The sequence below is a fragment of the Sceloporus occidentalis genome, unplaced genomic scaffold (assembly GCF_023333645.1).
Source record: "Sceloporus occidentalis isolate IW3139 unplaced genomic scaffold, rSceOcc1.0.p SCAF_5, whole genome shotgun sequence".
Taxonomy (NCBI): domain Eukaryota; kingdom Metazoa; phylum Chordata; class Lepidosauria; order Squamata; family Phrynosomatidae; genus Sceloporus; species Sceloporus occidentalis.
This window is the reverse complement of record NW_028316985.1, coordinates 10,848,513-10,865,929: the sequence shown is the minus strand read 5'-3', so window position 1 is coordinate 10,865,929 and position 17,417 is coordinate 10,848,513. Positions and strand designations below refer to the sequence as shown.

The 17,417-nt window shown below is 39.6% G+C and overlaps 1 protein-coding gene across 1 annotated transcript in view; it reads left to right on the top strand.

Moving 5' to 3' along the window:
* Positions 1-17,417, top strand: part of GYS2 (glycogen synthase 2) — a 43,808-nt gene that overhangs the window by 7,216 nt on the left and 19,175 nt on the right. Inside the window, exons 2-5 of the mRNA XM_089527572.1 lie at positions 2,068-2,249; positions 3,799-3,990; positions 4,963-5,148; positions 14,388-14,532. Coding sequence (XP_089383698.1) covers positions 2,068-2,249; positions 3,799-3,990; positions 4,963-5,148; positions 14,388-14,532 — 705 coding nt within the window. The remainder of the gene's footprint in view (positions 1-2,067; positions 2,250-3,798; positions 3,991-4,962; positions 5,149-14,387; positions 14,533-17,417) is intronic.

The window sequence follows — 17,417 nt, the reverse complement described above, 5'->3', positions numbered from 1 at the left end:
CTGTATCCATGGATTTTTATCCATGGTTTCAAGCATCCTCAGCTTGAAAATATTACACACACACACACACACACACACACACACACACACACACACGGGATGTAGTGGCTCAAGTGGTTAAGATGCTGACTCTGTTGATTGCAATCAGCAGGTTAGCCATTTGAGGCCCAGGTCCTGCATGTTGGGGTGAGCTCCTGTCACTAGTCCAGTTTCTGCCAACCTAGCAGTTCAAAAGCATGCAGATGCAAGTAGATAATCCTCATAGCAGTTTGAGGTGGAGCAGAAGAAGGGGAATATTCCTAGCAAGGTTACACAGTGGGAGTTTTGGATTTGCTGGAGTTTGGTTCCAGGACTCCCTGTGGATACCAAAATCCATAGATGCTCAATGAATACATTAAATACAATGGCATAGGAAAATGGTGTTCCTTAGATAAATTGCAAACAAGGTTTGCTATATATATATATTTCATGCCCTGGATGGTTGAATCCATAGAAATCCATGGATCGGGGAGGGGGGGCTAACTGTATAGTGAACTTTCCCTGTTGTAGTGCCAAGTATTTTGGTGTGGCCTGGATTAAATAAGCAGTTAGAACCCATTAGCTTTGCAAAAGTCATGCTCTGAGGGACAACCTTCTAGAACTGTTTCGATGATAAGGATCAACAGAGCTATCAGCATGTTTGGATTTTACTTAGGGGCATAGCTAGGGGGATTCTCATGATGATGAACATCATTGCAGGATTTACTGCTTGACCATTGTGACTGTCCCCAAAACTGGCAACAATAGCTGAATGGAGCATTGAAGTAGATCTCTGAAGGCCAGTTGCTAGTAGATAAGCATTAACGGTGTTTGCCTTTATATTCTGTTTGTGGGCTTTGAGCATCTAGTTGATCACAGGAAAACAGAATACTATTGAAGTCTTCTGCTGTTGGATCTAGCATTTCTAATCCCGCAGGGGACTGCTGCAAGGCTTGAGAAGGTTACTTTCTGGACTGCAGCTTCTCAGATCTTCCAACCAGCATGGCTAATAGACGTTTTGGCTGGAGTATTCTGGGAGTCATGTTCCAAAACCCCATTTCTAAGATCTTACAAATGTAAGCAAAGGAAGAGGTTTGTCCATCTAGATTTGTTTGAGCTGCTCTCACCACCCATGACTCTCTTGAGTCTCAAACTGACATCTTTCCCATCCCCTGCAACCCGACTCATGGGTCTTTGCTATTAGCAAGGATCGCTTGAAAACCTGCCAGCATTGGCCTCCAAGACACCCTCTTGAGCTTTCAGAAATAGATTGTGACACAGTAATCTTATTCTGAGCATTACAGTGCAGTTCCAGTCATTCTGCTGATGTCTGATCTTGAGGGCAGGTGGATTTTCAAATGCCTCTGGGACCAATTAGTTTCTAAGGCTCTAGTAACTTCTGCCTTTCTGGGTGATAAAGTGAGCTTGGTAGCAAGGGCAGATCAAAGGAATTTGCATTGTTTATACCAATAAAAAAGGAATGGAACACCACCAGCCCTTGTCCCCATCCTCCAGATGTGCCTCTAGCCTTTTCACTCCCTATTGCACCTCCATTGTTGTCATTGCACCTGTGAATTTGTTGTTGTGTTCCTTCAAGTAGTTTCTGATTTACAGAGACCCTAAGATGACTCTATCATGCTTTTTTTAATTGAGAAAGTTTGTTCAGAGGAGTTTTGCCATTGCTTTTCCCTAAGGCTGAGAGCATATGATTTCTCCAAGATCACCCAGTGGGTTTCAGGATCATGCAGGAAATTGAACCCTGGTCTTCAAAGTCATAGTCCAACACACAAACCACTATGCCACACTGTGAGTTCTGTAAGCTTCTCCATAATATTTGTTGTTGTGTGCCTTCAAGTCATTTCTGACTTATGGTGATCCTATCATGAGGTGTTCTTGGGATGTTTCTTCAGAGGGAGCTTGTCTTTGCCATTCTCTGAGGCTGAGAGAGTCTTGCCCAAGGTCACTAAAGCCTAAATATTTTGTCTGCATTGACTTAATGATAGGTTTTTACTTTCTTTCCAGTTTCAGATTGTGTTTATTCTTTTCCAGTTGGCGGCATCTACACTGTGATCCAGACAAAAGCCAAAATCACATTAGATGAATGGGGAGAAAATTATTTCCTTATTGGCCCTTATTTTGAGCACAACATGAAGACACAGGTGGAAGTCTGTGAACCGCCCAGCACAGCTGTGAAAAAGGCAATGGAAACCATGAGGGGCAATGGGTGTCAGGTAAATGAGATCTTCCTTTTGTTTCCTGAGGCAACTAAGCCTACTCTGAGGAGATTAACTGGTTCAGTTAATGCTCTTGTCTTTCTGCTTGCCACACTCGTCTTGGTCAAAGTTACTTTACGCAAGCCTCAGCCACCCCTCTCACCGTTTGCACAGATGTTAGTACTGCAAAGTCAATTCATTACAGGTTATTTTTGAAAAAGGAACCCTGTTTATCCAATTACATGGTTAAAAAGGCATTTATCTGAAAGTCGTCTTAGTAGGATTTGAGTCTTAGTTATCCAGTCCTTGTATAATACAGTCAGATTTCAGAATGACCTTAGCCTGACTGATTGAGCCTATTTGCATCATTTCCATTGTATTTGGACACTGCATTTTTAATGGTGCCACACACACACACATGGTGATAGTGGGCAAGCAGGACAAAGTGTTACAAGTTGAGTCTCCTTATCCAAAATGCTTGGGATCAGACGTATTTTGGATTTGTCTGGATTTTGGAACATTTACATATACATTATGAGATATCTTGGAGACGGGATCCAAGTCTAAATATAACATTCATTTATGATTCACATACACCTTATAAACATAGACTGAAGGTAATTTTTCTTTTTGCTTTTTAAATTGTATTTTTATTGTGGGAGTATCCAGGGACTGGACAGGTGGGATATACATTGAATAAATGAACAAATGATAAATCCTGCTGTGCAGGTGAGATTAAGCTACTTGCCCAAGGTTACTGCTAGGTGATCTTAATGAATGAACTCCTGGAAAAAGAATAAGGGCAGAATGTAAAGCTTAGTAAATTTCACTCTCATTGGCAAGAACAAATAATTTCACTATATTATTCATCTTTAGGAGAAAACTGCAGTTTTCAAATACTATTAGGCTTCTTTCTATTGTTACATGCCTTCAGTGAGTTTCTGTTTTATGGAAACCCCAAGGCAACACTTGCCAAGAAAAACACATGATAGGTTCACCTTAGGGTCTCCATAAGTCAGAAATGACTTGAAGGCACACAACAACAACAACAACAACAACAACAACAACAAGGTGAACCTATTACGCTGTTTTCTTGGCAAAATTTATTCAGAAGGAGTTTGTCTTTGCCTTCCTCTGAAGCTGAGAGAGTATGACTGACAGAAGGTCGCCCAGTGGGTTTCCAGGGCGGAGCGGAGATTTGAACTCACAGATAGCTCCACACAAAGCAAGTTACGATAGTCCAACCTTAAAGATACCAACATGTGAATTTCTATGGTCAGGTTAGCCCTGTCCAGAAATAGTCACAGATGGTGTTCATCTAGTGACAGTTGAATCCAAGCGCATCCCAAGATGGTGACTTCTCCCTCTAAGAGAACTATAGTTCCATTCAGAACAGAAAGATTACCCAAACCACCATTGATAACCCAGCAATTTACTCTTAATGCTTTTACTACCCTTAGCAGGTTCTGATGCATCTTGATGGAATGATTCTGTTTTTGGTTGGTTGAGCAATGAGTGGTGAGAACATGGGTGGGTTGGATCTAACATTTCTACCTCTCTTTAACAGGTGCATTTTGGCAGGTGGCTGATAGAAGGGAGCCCATATGTGGTGCTATTTGATATAGGATCAGCAGCTTGGAATCTCGAGAAATGGAAAGGGGAATTCTGGGATGCAAGCCATATAGGAATACCTTACCATGACCGAGAAGCAAACGACTCACTCATCTTTGGATCATTAACTGCCTGGTTCTTAAAAGAGGTATTGTGTTTAAAGTTTGTGCCTTGCGTGGTTATAGAATGTACTTACTCTCTATAGTCATCATAGCCAAGCCATACCAATATGCTCAAAATGAGGTAACAAGAAAGCATCAAATTAAACAAAATTACAGTAAATTAATGAAGATTCCAATGGTATTACAGATCATATTTGCTAAGCTAATGTGACTTCCATTTGCTTATCACAATACATTACATACCCACGCCAAATCTTCTCCCACTTCTTTCATCGCCCTGTCAGTAATACCACCAAAGTCCATGGAAATTAAGGATATGTACTAAGGATTCAGATTTGGCCAGATCCTAGACTAATCCAGAGTGATTTGAAGATATTCAGGAGATGTTCAGGTTAAGGCAGACCTCCTTTGAACCAGATTCAGTCAGATTTGCTAGTGATTCCAATTTGAAGGCGCACAGAGACCCAGACAATATATCAGTAAAAAACTGAGAAATTTCTTCCCAAGATCACCTTATAAAGAAAATGGCAAGAGAGAAGGATGAGAGGCAGTTGACTGGGTGGGAAGGTGACAATATATTGCTTTGCAGGACCCTTCCAGTTTCTAGAACTCTTTCCCATGAGCAGGGACTTTAAGAGTTTTGTTGCATTAGGGAGGATACAGCATTGGATCCTTCTGTACATTCCCTGTATCCACCATCCACACTGCCAACATCACAGCAAAGCCTTAACTTCCCACCATATCATAACTTTCATTATCCTCTGTACCCACCCCTATAGCATAGGTAATTTGCTTGCTACACTTGATCTTAGCCAAAAGTCCGAGAAGTGACAACAGAAAACAAAATCCTTATGCTTAAATCAATTAATCTTCCTCACAGTAGCAGCAATCCTGGTTGGGAGATTTTAGTAGGATTAGATTATATGTACCATATCTCTATGGAGATATGAGATGGTATCTGAAATCAAGTAACATGTCAGTTTCTAAATTCTTTACAGCTTACTGATCAATTAGAAGACAAACCCAATATCATTGCTCACTTCCACGAATGGCAAGCAGGTCCTGGGTTAATCCTCTGTAGATTCAGGAAGATCCCTGTTGCCACCATTTTCACAACTCATGCTACACTGCTGGGGAGGTACCTGTGTGCAGCAAGTTTAGACTTCTACAACCACCTGGACCAGGTAAGGAGGGCAGCATTATTCTTCTTTGCCTTTTCCCCACATGGCACTGTAAATGCCATGCACTCTGTTGGGTCAGAAGATGCTTTAAAATGTATCTCTTACACCTAGGATATTAGCTCTGCTCTTTCCACTTGGGCTCTTTTTCTCTGCTTCACCTCCTTTCTTGCATTTTAGTTTTGTAATTTGGGAATAGTTGAATGATCTAGTCACATACACTGCAGAAATACTGAAGAACCAGAGCTTAGAAAAGTTATTTTTTTGAACTATAATTCTCAGAATTCCTCAGCAAGTACAGTCACTTAGCTTGGAAATAATAGTGCATTGGTGCTTTGAATTTATTAGAAGTAGTGATGACTGGTAACTCCCAGGACCATTGAGCAGTGATTTTATTCTGGGTTTTAATCTGAAGTTGAAAGTTACTGTCCAAGGTGCTGAGCCTATTTTGAAGATAGGATTCAGTTCCTTCAATAGCTCCTTAAAAGCTTGGGGCAATTACTATCCTGCTCTCATAGGGATGAACACAGGCTAGAAGATGTCATTATTCAATGATTAGACTTTCTTCCATTCAGTTATTAGACCCTTTCTTCCTACCCAATAGTTATGAGGAACACAATTTATGGTATTACTTATCTGAAAATTGGAGTCGCTTCCAAGAATTCTGGAGCTGATCACCCCATTATAAAATATTAACTGCCCTATTAAAAATATCAAGAGTATTTTAATGAAGGCTGGGGGGCCTAATGGGATTGCAGAAATCATAGGTTGCATCTACATGGGCAGCTGACATTTAAAGGATATGATGCCAGATTGTTTTTGTTGTTGCCATTCCTCAGATGCTTACAGCGCATTAGAGCTCTTTCCGCCAAACATTAACATTTAATAAGAGATCAGCTGTCTTAATGAGGGCATCTTTAGCTGTGAAAAGGTCACGCAGGCCCAAAAGCTCAATGAGAGGGCGGGTGAAAGAAAGCAGAAGACTGATCTCCAATACAACTCACTATATAGACAACGTAGATTTGTAGATTTCTTCTTGCTGTCTCTTGGCAGAAGACCATTAAGGTCAAACAAATGATATGTTGAAAACTAAAAGACTCTCAGTCCTCAGGGCATACTGGTAAGTTTTGACCTTTTTAGAAAATGTCCATTTATTGAAAGGGCAGATCACTTCAGGATTTCCTGCATCTGAGGCATAGATGTGTTGGTTGCAAACCTCTTTGCTTTTGCTACTCTTCTTCTTTTAAGAACCAGAGCCTTGCACTGGTGCTTCTTGAAAAGTGCACACGCTCTGTCACCTCTCAAGAGGGGTAACAGAGGCAACCAGAAAAGTTGGTTGGAGTAATGGCCAGATTCAGTAAATATTTCAGAAGAGGTCATGAATCATTTGAAGTATTTTAGATGGGTGGTCTCACATAACGAGATTACAACCCCCATAGAAGCCTGTTTCACACTTTCTCCACTTGCCAAAACAAAAATCAAAATTGAGTATTATCTTAATTAGAACCAACCAAAATGTCACAAAGGTGTGTTGTCTTTCAAGTTCTCTAGAACCTTTCATCAGACTAGATGGTACAAAAAATGAGTGAATGGAGGAGAATAGGGGAAAAAATCATTAGATTTGTGAGTAGACTTACTCCAAAAACAGAGATTGCAGACTTTAGTGTTGCTTGTTGAGATCAGTAATGAATGGCAAATCTCCATCTCTGGTGGAAAGAAAACTGGCTGAAACTCAGAAATCTGATCTTTGGAAAGGCGGTATATAAATAAAATTTATTATTATTATTATTTTGTTTCCCAGATTGAAGCACAACTGGGTCCTGGATTTACAGCAGAGGCATGGAATAATATGGCAATCCGGGGTCTGAATCCAATTGTTACTCTCAACTGTAGTAGACCTATTGACTTAATGGAACTTACATGAATTTCTGTTGATTCATTTGGGTGTTTCAAGTTTGCATGGGTCTTAAGATATTCAGGGAAGCTATTTTAGTCTCGCCACCTTCAGAGGCACAGTTGGGTAGGGCTGTGTGAGAAAGCTTTATTTTAGGGGACTCTAAGGCTCTGAAACTCCCTGCCAAGGGAGACTAGCCTGACTTTTACCATCTAAACTGAGATATTTGTGCTAGTTAGGTATCTTTGCCTGGTTGGTAGTTCTGTTCTCTTTTTGTCAGTGCTTCCTTATGGAACATAACCCTTTCTGTGGAAACGTAATTTATTATAGAGAAGGATTCTGGGTTGATCTTCGAGTACTTGAATGATCATCACCATTAATACTGAGCTATCCTCAACAGGACCCTTTCTGTGGTGGCTCTCCCATTGTTGGTTCACTTTCCTCCCTTTTCAGAATGAGGATGGAATCTGTTTTAACTGTGCCTTCAGTTATAATTTTTCAAATAAGAAGCATAAGGAATCCTGGAGAAATGAAGAGTTGGACTTTTTTAGACATTGTAAGATGACAATTTTTTTATTTATATCCCACTTCTCTGTACAAGCAATTGAAGCAACTAACATACAGTTCCAACAATACCTTTAATAAATGACCTACAGTTCCCTTCCCCCCTTAAGATAACAATTAAACAAGTGACAATTAAAATAATCTGTTAACAGATCAAAATTAAAATATAAAATTAACAATAACAGCTACAACAACTTTCCAAATTGAGTGAAGGCTACATGGGGTATAGGATGAATAAGCTCCATTGTTACGGCTGGTTCTCCTATTCAGGAAAGGTTGTTGGAAGAGATCTGTCTCGAGAGCTTTTTAAAAGCTATCTAGGTTGGTAATATGACGGATCTCCTCCGGCAGGCTGTTCCACAATCTGTGAACAGCAGAATAAAAAGTCCTCTGGGAAGTAGCAGTCAATCTGGTCTTTATAGAATGCAGTAAATTCTTCCTGGAGGACCTGAGTGAGTGGGGCAGATTATATGGAAGAAGACTTTGAGTTTCAGTGGCCTAAAATGGGCCATGAAAGGGGCAGAATTGATAGCTTTAGAGTTATAGGAGGAGAAGGAGACAGAAATACATTTGGAGCATGTATATTTTTTTGTCCCCAAAACTCCAAGGTGTGTGGAGCATAATGCTCCGGCCTGGTCCCAAATTTTCAGTCAGTATAGACAAAGGAATTAATCGCGTTGCTAAAAAATGCGACTTACAGCTGCCATTTTCAATTCGAATTCAGGATACATCTAGATATTATCGCATGCATTTTGCTGCTGATGCCACTGGCTAAGTGCAGCACAGCTAACGTCTGGCTTGAATCCAAGTTCAGCTGGTGTCTTTTCAAAACTGGGAAGCCCCCAGCTTTGGAAATCAGCTGGCTGAGCTCAGATTCTAGCTGGAAGTTAGCCAGGATTCACCCGACCGGCAGAATCAGCAGCAAAATGCATGTGATAATATCCGGATGTATCCCAAATATGAATTGAAAATGGCAGCGGTAAATCATGTTTTTTAGCAATGCAATAAACTCCAAAATCTAATAGTCTGGGCTAGCTATAGGAATCAGGCAGAGATTAATAGTGTTTATTAAGAAAGGGCACAGAGGAATAACTGTAGTAAATTAAATGATCAGTAGAGCATCTAGAAATATAGTTTAGGCATCCACAGAAAAGGGTCAGGCAAGCTGACTAAGGGGATCATAGCATCATAGAATTGTAGTGTTGGAAGAGACTACAAGGGCCATCTAATCCAGCCACTTTAACTGTCATGGCAGCATCTTATGGAATTTTAGGATATATGTATGTATGTATGTATGTATGTATGGATGGATGGATGGATGGATTTATTTATTTATTTATTTATTTATTTATTTATTGGATTTATATTACATGTTTTTTCCCAAAATAGGATTCAAGGCAGTTTACAATAATTTAAATGGATAAAACTAAAACTAAAATAATCTAGGAAATGGTATTTATAACTTTCAGCTAGAGTGTCACCAAACTATAAACCCTAGGATTCCATATGATGCAGGCATGGCAGTTAAAATGGGATCATAGTGCTATGATTGTATAATATGAAACGGCCCTAAGTTTCATTACAGTCTAACTTGCTATTAGACCCAACCAAGATAGAAGGATATCAGAAAAGGTGCTTTAACAGCTCTGATCCAAAATGGATCCAGAGGAAGCGGTTTCTTGAATGACTTTGACAAGAATCTATGCAGCAAAATTTCTTGAATTTGCCCAGACATTAAGAGAGTGATTTCACAGCGCTTCCAGTACATTGATATAATAAATGCAGCCTTTATTAGACTCTCCACAATGAAGAAGACATATAACTTTGAAGATGATGCCTTCCTTAAGGGTCATCCCTAGGAGTAAATAAATGACTGGAATGAGATTTAAAAGGGGACTTTTGTAGCTTACTGTCTGGACTATTAGTCCTGATACCGTACTGGCTCTGACGTGGCTCTTTCAAGGTTTTAAAACCAGCTTTCTAAATGGGCCAGGAAAGTGTGGCCTTTCTTTTTCACAGATGGCTTTTGAAAGCCCCCTTAAAATGACTTCATTGGCATGCTGGGTGGAGTGGTTTCAGTAACTGGTTCATAAGCCTTTCACTTCTAGGTCAGCAGTTCAGTGCTGTTAAAGCCCTAAAGCCCATTACAGATCCAGAGCTCTTTAGTCCATATGCTGGATTGCTCGGTTTCTTTTCTTCCTACCTATCCCCTCCACAACATCCCACCGAGGATGAAGATCTGTCACTGTAATAGTTAAATTGAAGAGAAACTTGTAGAAGGAAAGTTAAAATCAAAGGGTGAATGGTGTGATAATGACCAACCAACTATAAGAAGGAGACAGGCAAATTAGCTCTTGCTATTGTCAGTACCTATTAGCCAGAAGAACTAAGTAAGACCTCTGAGCAGGTAAACAGCAACGGAAGGCTATTTCATTGTCTTTGTCAGCTTCCCAGAGGCAACAGCTGGAAACAGAATGGAATAGATAGAGTATGGATAAGCAAATAAGACAATTGCTACTGTCAGGATTCCAGCCCACAGCAGGTCTTAGTGTGATCTGACATGAGATTTTTGGCCATTGCACCAGCAAGCAGCACTGGCCAAAGTATGGAATTGCAGGCTGACCCACCAACCACATCAAAAACCTCCTTCCACCAACAGACGAGAGTGAATTAAGTGATCCTCCTTTAATCAAATACTTCTGGGTCAGACTTGCTCACTCATCTACCTGGCAAAGGGGGATAGGTCATAGCTTAGTGGCAGAGCACTTGCTTTGCATGCGAAAGGTTGCAAGTTCAGTCCCTGGAGAACACTGCTAGTCAATGTAGAAACATTGAGCTAGATGGGATCAGTGGTCTGATGCAGTATAGGGCAGCTTTCTTTCTTTCTGAACCAAATATTGTAATAACCAGAGCTTTGTAAAGTTACTTTTGGGAATATTACTCCCATGATGTTCTGCCCAACATGACTGAGTTGTAGTCCAAAAGACTATCTTTTTCAAGCTCTGAAACAAGAGCGGGAGTCCGTTGAGACAGCAGAATATGCCTTTGCTCATCTTTTGATGTTGCTAACTGCCTTCAAATCAATCCCAACTCATGCGGAATATGCCTTTGCACATCTTTTGTTGTTTTTGTTGTTAACCATCCTGTAAATTCATACTCATTACCTCTTTAACAGAGTTCATCCATCTAGCAATGTGTTCTTCCACTCTTTCTACATCCCTGCATCTTTCCTAGTGGTGCTTAGTAAGTACTGAGTAACTTGTGACTGTCATACTTTGGCCAAAATATAAATTGTGCCTTCTCATGTTATGGCCAAAGTACAACAGCCTAAACTTACTCATCTTGGCTTCCTGAGAAATTTCAGGCTTGATCTGTTCCAGGTACCATTTGTTTGTCTTTTTGGCTGTCCAGAGTATCCTCAGCACTCTTCTCCAGCACCACATCTCCAAATAATTTATTTTATTCTTTTCAGATTCTTCACTGTCTAGTTCTCGCATGTGTACATGGTAATAAGTAATACAACATCTTGTACAATTCTAGCTTTCATGCTCAGTTGTAGATCTTTAGGATCTTTTCTAGTCCTTTCATAGCTGCCCTTCCCATCCCTAGTCTTCTTCTGATTTCTTGACTACAGTCCCTGTTTTGATCCGTGTTTGATTAAAGGTACAAGAACTCTTTTACTATTTCTATTTCATCATTCTCTAGGTTTAATTTGTGTAGATCCTCTGTGCTCATCTAGGTAACATTTCTTCCCTTGTGTCAGACATTCAGCATATATGAGAATGTATGTGATCATGTCATCTACAGATGGTACAGCTGGGTTTTCAGCCCTTGTTGAAATGATACCTGTTACAAATCAGGTTTTGGTCAGAGACAAAGAACAAAATGCACAGCCTTTGAGTGTTTTTAAATGCCTTTGTAGTCCATTACCACTGTGTTGATGCATGATATGCACAATTGATTTATCCCTGTCACATAAGATGACATATTTGTATGTGTGGAAGTGATTATTCAGTCAGTTACATGCACACTGTTTGTTGAATGAGCATTGATAGTCATAGAATTATGGTATAGAATCATACAACTGGAAGGGACTATTTGTTATGCTATGCCATTCACTGATAGGAATGTTCTAGCTTGCATACCACACACAGGCCACGAGACAACATTGCCTAATCTTTGCTAGCTTTACAGAATTTTTCTCACATTTCAGCAGAAAGCTTATATATTATTCCAACTTGTAATGAAAATGGAATCTGTTTGCAAATACTGATGCCTATAGGCTGTTTGTGATCAGAGTAGATGGTATTTCTGCTCATCCAATTTGGGGTAAGTCTCTCTTCCACTTGAACTGCCCCTGCAGATAGATGATGTTCCCAAATCTTCATTCAAATCCAAAGCTTGGAAAACTTATTTTTGGGATCACAACTAACAGATATTCAATTCTGAGAGTTGCAGTCCAAAGAAATAACTTTTGCAAACTCTGATTCCTTCTGAACTTTTAAAGACAATTCTCAGAAATTTGCGACTCTGTGGAATTCTGTTCTATCCTTCTAGGAACTTGGAAATCAAAATTTCCTTAGCCATTCTACTGATATAGCAACACTTGTTAATTGTATTCAGTTAAGCTAGAAATGGCCCTTGGTAAATAGGGACCTGGGTAATCCTAAAAAAAAAAAATGGTACAACAAAATACAGTGACCTCAAAATCATTTATTCTACAATCAGATACCAAGCCTTGTCTAATGTGAGTCCCCTCCCCACCAACCTCCCCCCCCCCAAATAAATAGGAAATATACATCCATTTAATATAATCATCATCTGTAAGCAAGCAACAGAGTGAAACAACCAAAGAGTCCAGCCTGTTGTACAGTCTCATCAGATAAATTCCAATCAACCTTGCCTTCAACTCAACTTAAGGCTATTAGAACCTGCCAAGCAGGAGACAATAAGATTTCTCTTGCACCCATGCAAAGCAGGGTCAAAGGCTAGACACCATGTATAGCCTTGGCAAAGGGACATAGCCGGAATTCATAGAGAAGGTAAATAATAAAGGAGAAGGAAGTGTCTGGTCTATAATTGGAGATTTGATAAATTGGATTATGAAGGTATACCAAGATGCATAAGAAGAAGCTCCTGGTTCCTGGAAAGAATATCTGTGTGGTGTGTGGAGATTGCATCTCTCTCTCCCCTTGAAGCTTTTAAGAGTGGCCAAATTGTGCCTTGTTCTGGTATGAAAGTGTGAAGAAGCTAGTTGAAGCAAGCTGGATGGTGATCAGCACCAAAGTTTGGAAAAGTTGCTTTTTTAAACTAAAAGTGCCCATGATGGCTGGGGGATTGTGGAAGTTGTTGTCCATAGAAAGTAATGCTTCCTGGCTCTTGTCACCACTTCAGAGTGTGATATTTATTGAATAGATAATTCCTACTGTGGGTTATAACAGTTTGGGGGGAAACTGGGAGATGACATATCTTGTTATTTGGACACCAAGGCTTCATCCGCAATGCAGAAATAATCCAGTTTGACACTGCTTTAACTGCCATGGCTCAATGCTCAGGTTGGCTTTTGTAAGTGGAACATTGTGGTGACCATTTGAACTTTTAATCCAGTATTCGACCATTCTTGGTGAAAGTTCCATCTGATCCTCCCAGACATTGTGGCTAATCTTAAGACTCTGTCACCTTCCTTCTCCTTTTGAACTTTCTGCATCAACCAGACAGGCTTGGCCAAGTTCATTTGAAAGCTGTAACTGCCTTCAAAATATTAACTTACTCTCCACATTGGAGGTTATTCAGAAGCTGTCACGCTGAAAGTTCAGGATATCATTTCAGCTAGAGCAGCACTGGACCTAATGCAGCATCCTAGATGTTATCGAACTGTAAGTTCCAGCAGCCCTGGCCAATATAGCCAGTGATGAGGAATGCTGTGATTTGCAGTTCAACATCTTGATGGCCATATGATTCTCACTGCTGAATTAGAGATTGTTTTGTTTAGTGGGTGGGTATGTTTATAAGTGAGCCACATGGTTGAATAAGTGACTTGTCAATATAGTCAAAACATCTCTGGATGCCTACCTCTAGGTACTAAACAATCTGAAGAGAAGTGAGTAATGACTTAGAACAGGGCCTTCTTGATTGTGGTACTCCATAGAATGCTGTCCCAAGATAACCTCAGTAGCAGAGCGTACTCCATCATTGGAGCTATTCAAGCAGAAACTGGATGACCATCTCTCAGGAATATGGTACCTGCGTCCTGCTTTGTATTGAACAGATGGTTTGATTGGATGATCTCTAAGGTCCTTTGCAAGGGGGAATGAAGAATATGAAAAGAATTAAGAAAACGAAAATGAAACCTGAAAACTGCTAAAGGAAAAAGCCACAACTTCATTTTTTTAAAAAAGAGAGAGCTAATTTTTATAACATTTCATTTCAGAGCAGGGTTTGGAACTGTGTGTGCATATGTGTACGTGTGTATACATGTGTATAGAGAAACAGTGTGGTGTAGTAATTTGAGTACTGGACTAGAACTCTAGAAGACCAGCTTTTCAATACCTACTTGGTCATGGAGACTAACTGGACAATCTTGGGCAAGCCATACTCAACCTCAGAGGAGAGGAATGGCAAACCTCCTCTGAATAAATCTTTCCAAGAAAACTTCAGGATAGGGTTTCCATAAGTTGGAGTTGACTTGAAGGCACATAACAAATCCATGTACACAAATGTGCGGGTCTTGTTTGAAAGCCTGTCTCATACAAGAATGTTTCTTCTTTCTGTCATTTGCATTTAACAGTTTGATATAGATAAAGAAGCAGGTGAAAGACAGATATACCATCGGTACTGCATGGAGCGGGCATCGGTGCATTGCGCCCATGTGTTTACTACGGTCTCCCAAATAACTGCCATAGAAGCAGAACACATGCTCAAGAGAGCAGCTGGTAAGATCATCATTTTTAAATCAATGTGGTACATAAAGATCTAAGAGTGCAACATGTTTTGCTTGATGCAGAAAAGCAAATTTTGATACAACAAAAAGATTCCCCCAAGTAAATCCTGGATATAAAATTAATAATACAGCACAAAGAGGTTTTTTGTCCTTTCTTGACACTGTTTCTACTGCCATAGGTAGTTGCCTCACCCTTTTTAATGCTAGGGCTAGCCCTGAAAGATTGCCAGATGATTCTTAGCACTCTGTAGCAGCAAGAATTGAAATACCTTATGAATCGAAGGCTTGAACTGAATGGTCCATGCTTAGAGAGATGGTTCAAAATTCATAATATTTTGCATATCATTAGTAGTAATACTTTGGCAAGGAAACATAAACTAAATTCAGATTAATATTTATGGATTCAATCAAATAATAGAATAGTCAGAATATCCCCACAAAGATTATATTAGCTTGAATATTAATGGATAAAATTGACTACTTTTAATAGTGTTATGAAAACACAAATGAACCAGTATGGTGAACCAGTAAGGTGAAATTATATTGATTATACATAAGTAATTTTATTGTAAAAAATACATGGAAGACAATGTGATTTATATTCAGTTTTCCATATACAGGTATATATGTGTGTGTGTGTGTGTGTGTGTGTGTGTGTATATTAAAATTGTGTGATATATTGAATGGGTCACATCCTGGGAGAAAGGGTGAAATAAATAAATAAATAAATAAAGTTTCAAAATTGATCCTATCCCCTAGAAATTATATAGCACTGTACCTGAATTTAGATCTAGTATGTGTGTTCACTTTTCTAAGGCCCTTGGACACAGTTGCTAGAGCAGGACCATTGCTGATGCTTTGCATACAAAACATAATTTCCCATTGTTTCCTAGTAAGGGTCAAGTTGCAGGGGATGTGGAACAGGTTTCCTAAGAGGACGGTAGACTCTCAGTCTTTGGAGATCATTAAAGATTAGCATCTTTCAGGATCAGGGGACTGGATTTGATGGCCCTTATGGTCCCTTCTAACTCTATCATTTTATGATTCTATGGGGGAAATTTCTGCTTGAGACCCTGTAGCATCATAGCTATTAATAGCAGATCAAGCAGGGCAAATCATTTTCTAAGTTGACTATCAGAACTTAAAAACATTTTTGGACCACATGATCAGTAATCATGCTGGTTATGGGCTTCTGAAAGCAGCCTAAAACCCAAACTTTTCCAAAGTCTTTCTATATGACCTATAGGTTAAACTAATGTATAATGCCTCAGTCTCCCTAATTCAACTGACTAAAGCTAATAGTCTTGTTGAGGACCAAATAGTAAGGATGCTGCATGCCAGCCTGAAAAGTTATGAAATTTGACTGTTGCTCAAAAAAAGGTCAGTGATCTTTACCAGAGTAGATCATTAATCTTGAAGTCTACTCAAGGGCAGTATGATCAAATTGGTCAGTTTGCAAATAGTATACAAGGCAAAATTCTGCTCCCAGATCGACTTCTGTAGGTTGACAGGCAGTGTGTTTCTGGACTGGAGTTACTGAACTCTCATTGTTGAATGTTGAAAAAGAGTTACTTCAAGAGGAGACAACAGTGATGTTCAGCCAATTATTTTGGATTGATGTAATAACTACAACCCAGTCTCACACTGCTTTGAACCCTAGGGTATTGTGGAAGATCTCCTGTGTTCTTGAGCTCATAAGCATTAGATACGTGGCTAAAGCTGTGAGTTCAACAATATTAACAGTAATGTTGCTGAAATTGTTCATTATTCAATCTATGCTATGAATCCATGTAGCACTTGATAGCCAAATTGTAACACGTCTGTGGTCAGATTCATGCATGGGTTTGCATGACTGAGCATCTGAACTTGATCATCTTTGTACATTCTCTGAAGTTTCTTACTTTAATCCTTCAGTAAGATGAAAAGGTCTACCATTTGCCTGTGCTCACTATAATTTTCATTTAACTTTTTAGTTGATCTTTGCCTGCCCCTCTTTGCCTACCCCATAAAAGAATCAGCTTGTTTAAAAATTTAGATTGGAACCATACAACAATCAATTATACAGAAAAAGTGGAATCTTACGTTGAATGACAACTAACTAGAGAGAGATGCACCGGTTGTTGTGATGGACAAGAGTGAAAAAAAATTGCACTAAAAGATTCACAAAGTGCACCTAGGTGACTATCATGTGGTGAACTTCAGTCGTGATTTAAGATATTGGGCTGCAAGAAAGCAAATACAGTATGTATAGCTGAATTCATACACCTTCAATTGGACTTGGTATGACCTTCTTGGTGGCTGGCTCTAACTAGGCTCAGGAATTCTGGTCACATCCACACTGCAAAAATAATAAACTCATTTGAAATATTGTGCTGGAGAAGAGTTCTATGGATACCATGAACTTCCCAAAAGACAAAAAAAATGGGTCCAAGATCAAGTCAAGCCTGAACTCATTAGAGGCCTAACTGGCTAAACTGAGGCTAAAATCATGAGATGACATGACTTATTGGAAAAGACAATAGTGCTCAGAAAAGTTGAAAGCAGTAGGGAGAAAGACCCCATTAGAGGTGGATTGACTCAGTCAAAGAAGACCTAAGTTTGGAAGACCTTAGTGGGGCTGTTGATGACCAAGGCTCTTGGAGATGTGTCATTAATAGGGTCACCAGAAGCCCAAGTGGGCTTGATGGCATATAACAGCAGCAGCAGTAGTTTTAGCATAGAGGCAAAATCAGTGTGATTATTCCTGCTCTCTCTCCTTGCATGCAGAATTTGTAACACCTGAATAGGGCTCTGAGAGCCAATATGGTGTAGTGATTTGAGCATTGCACTACAACTCTGGAGACCAAGGTTTGAATCCCCTCTCAACTATGGAAACCC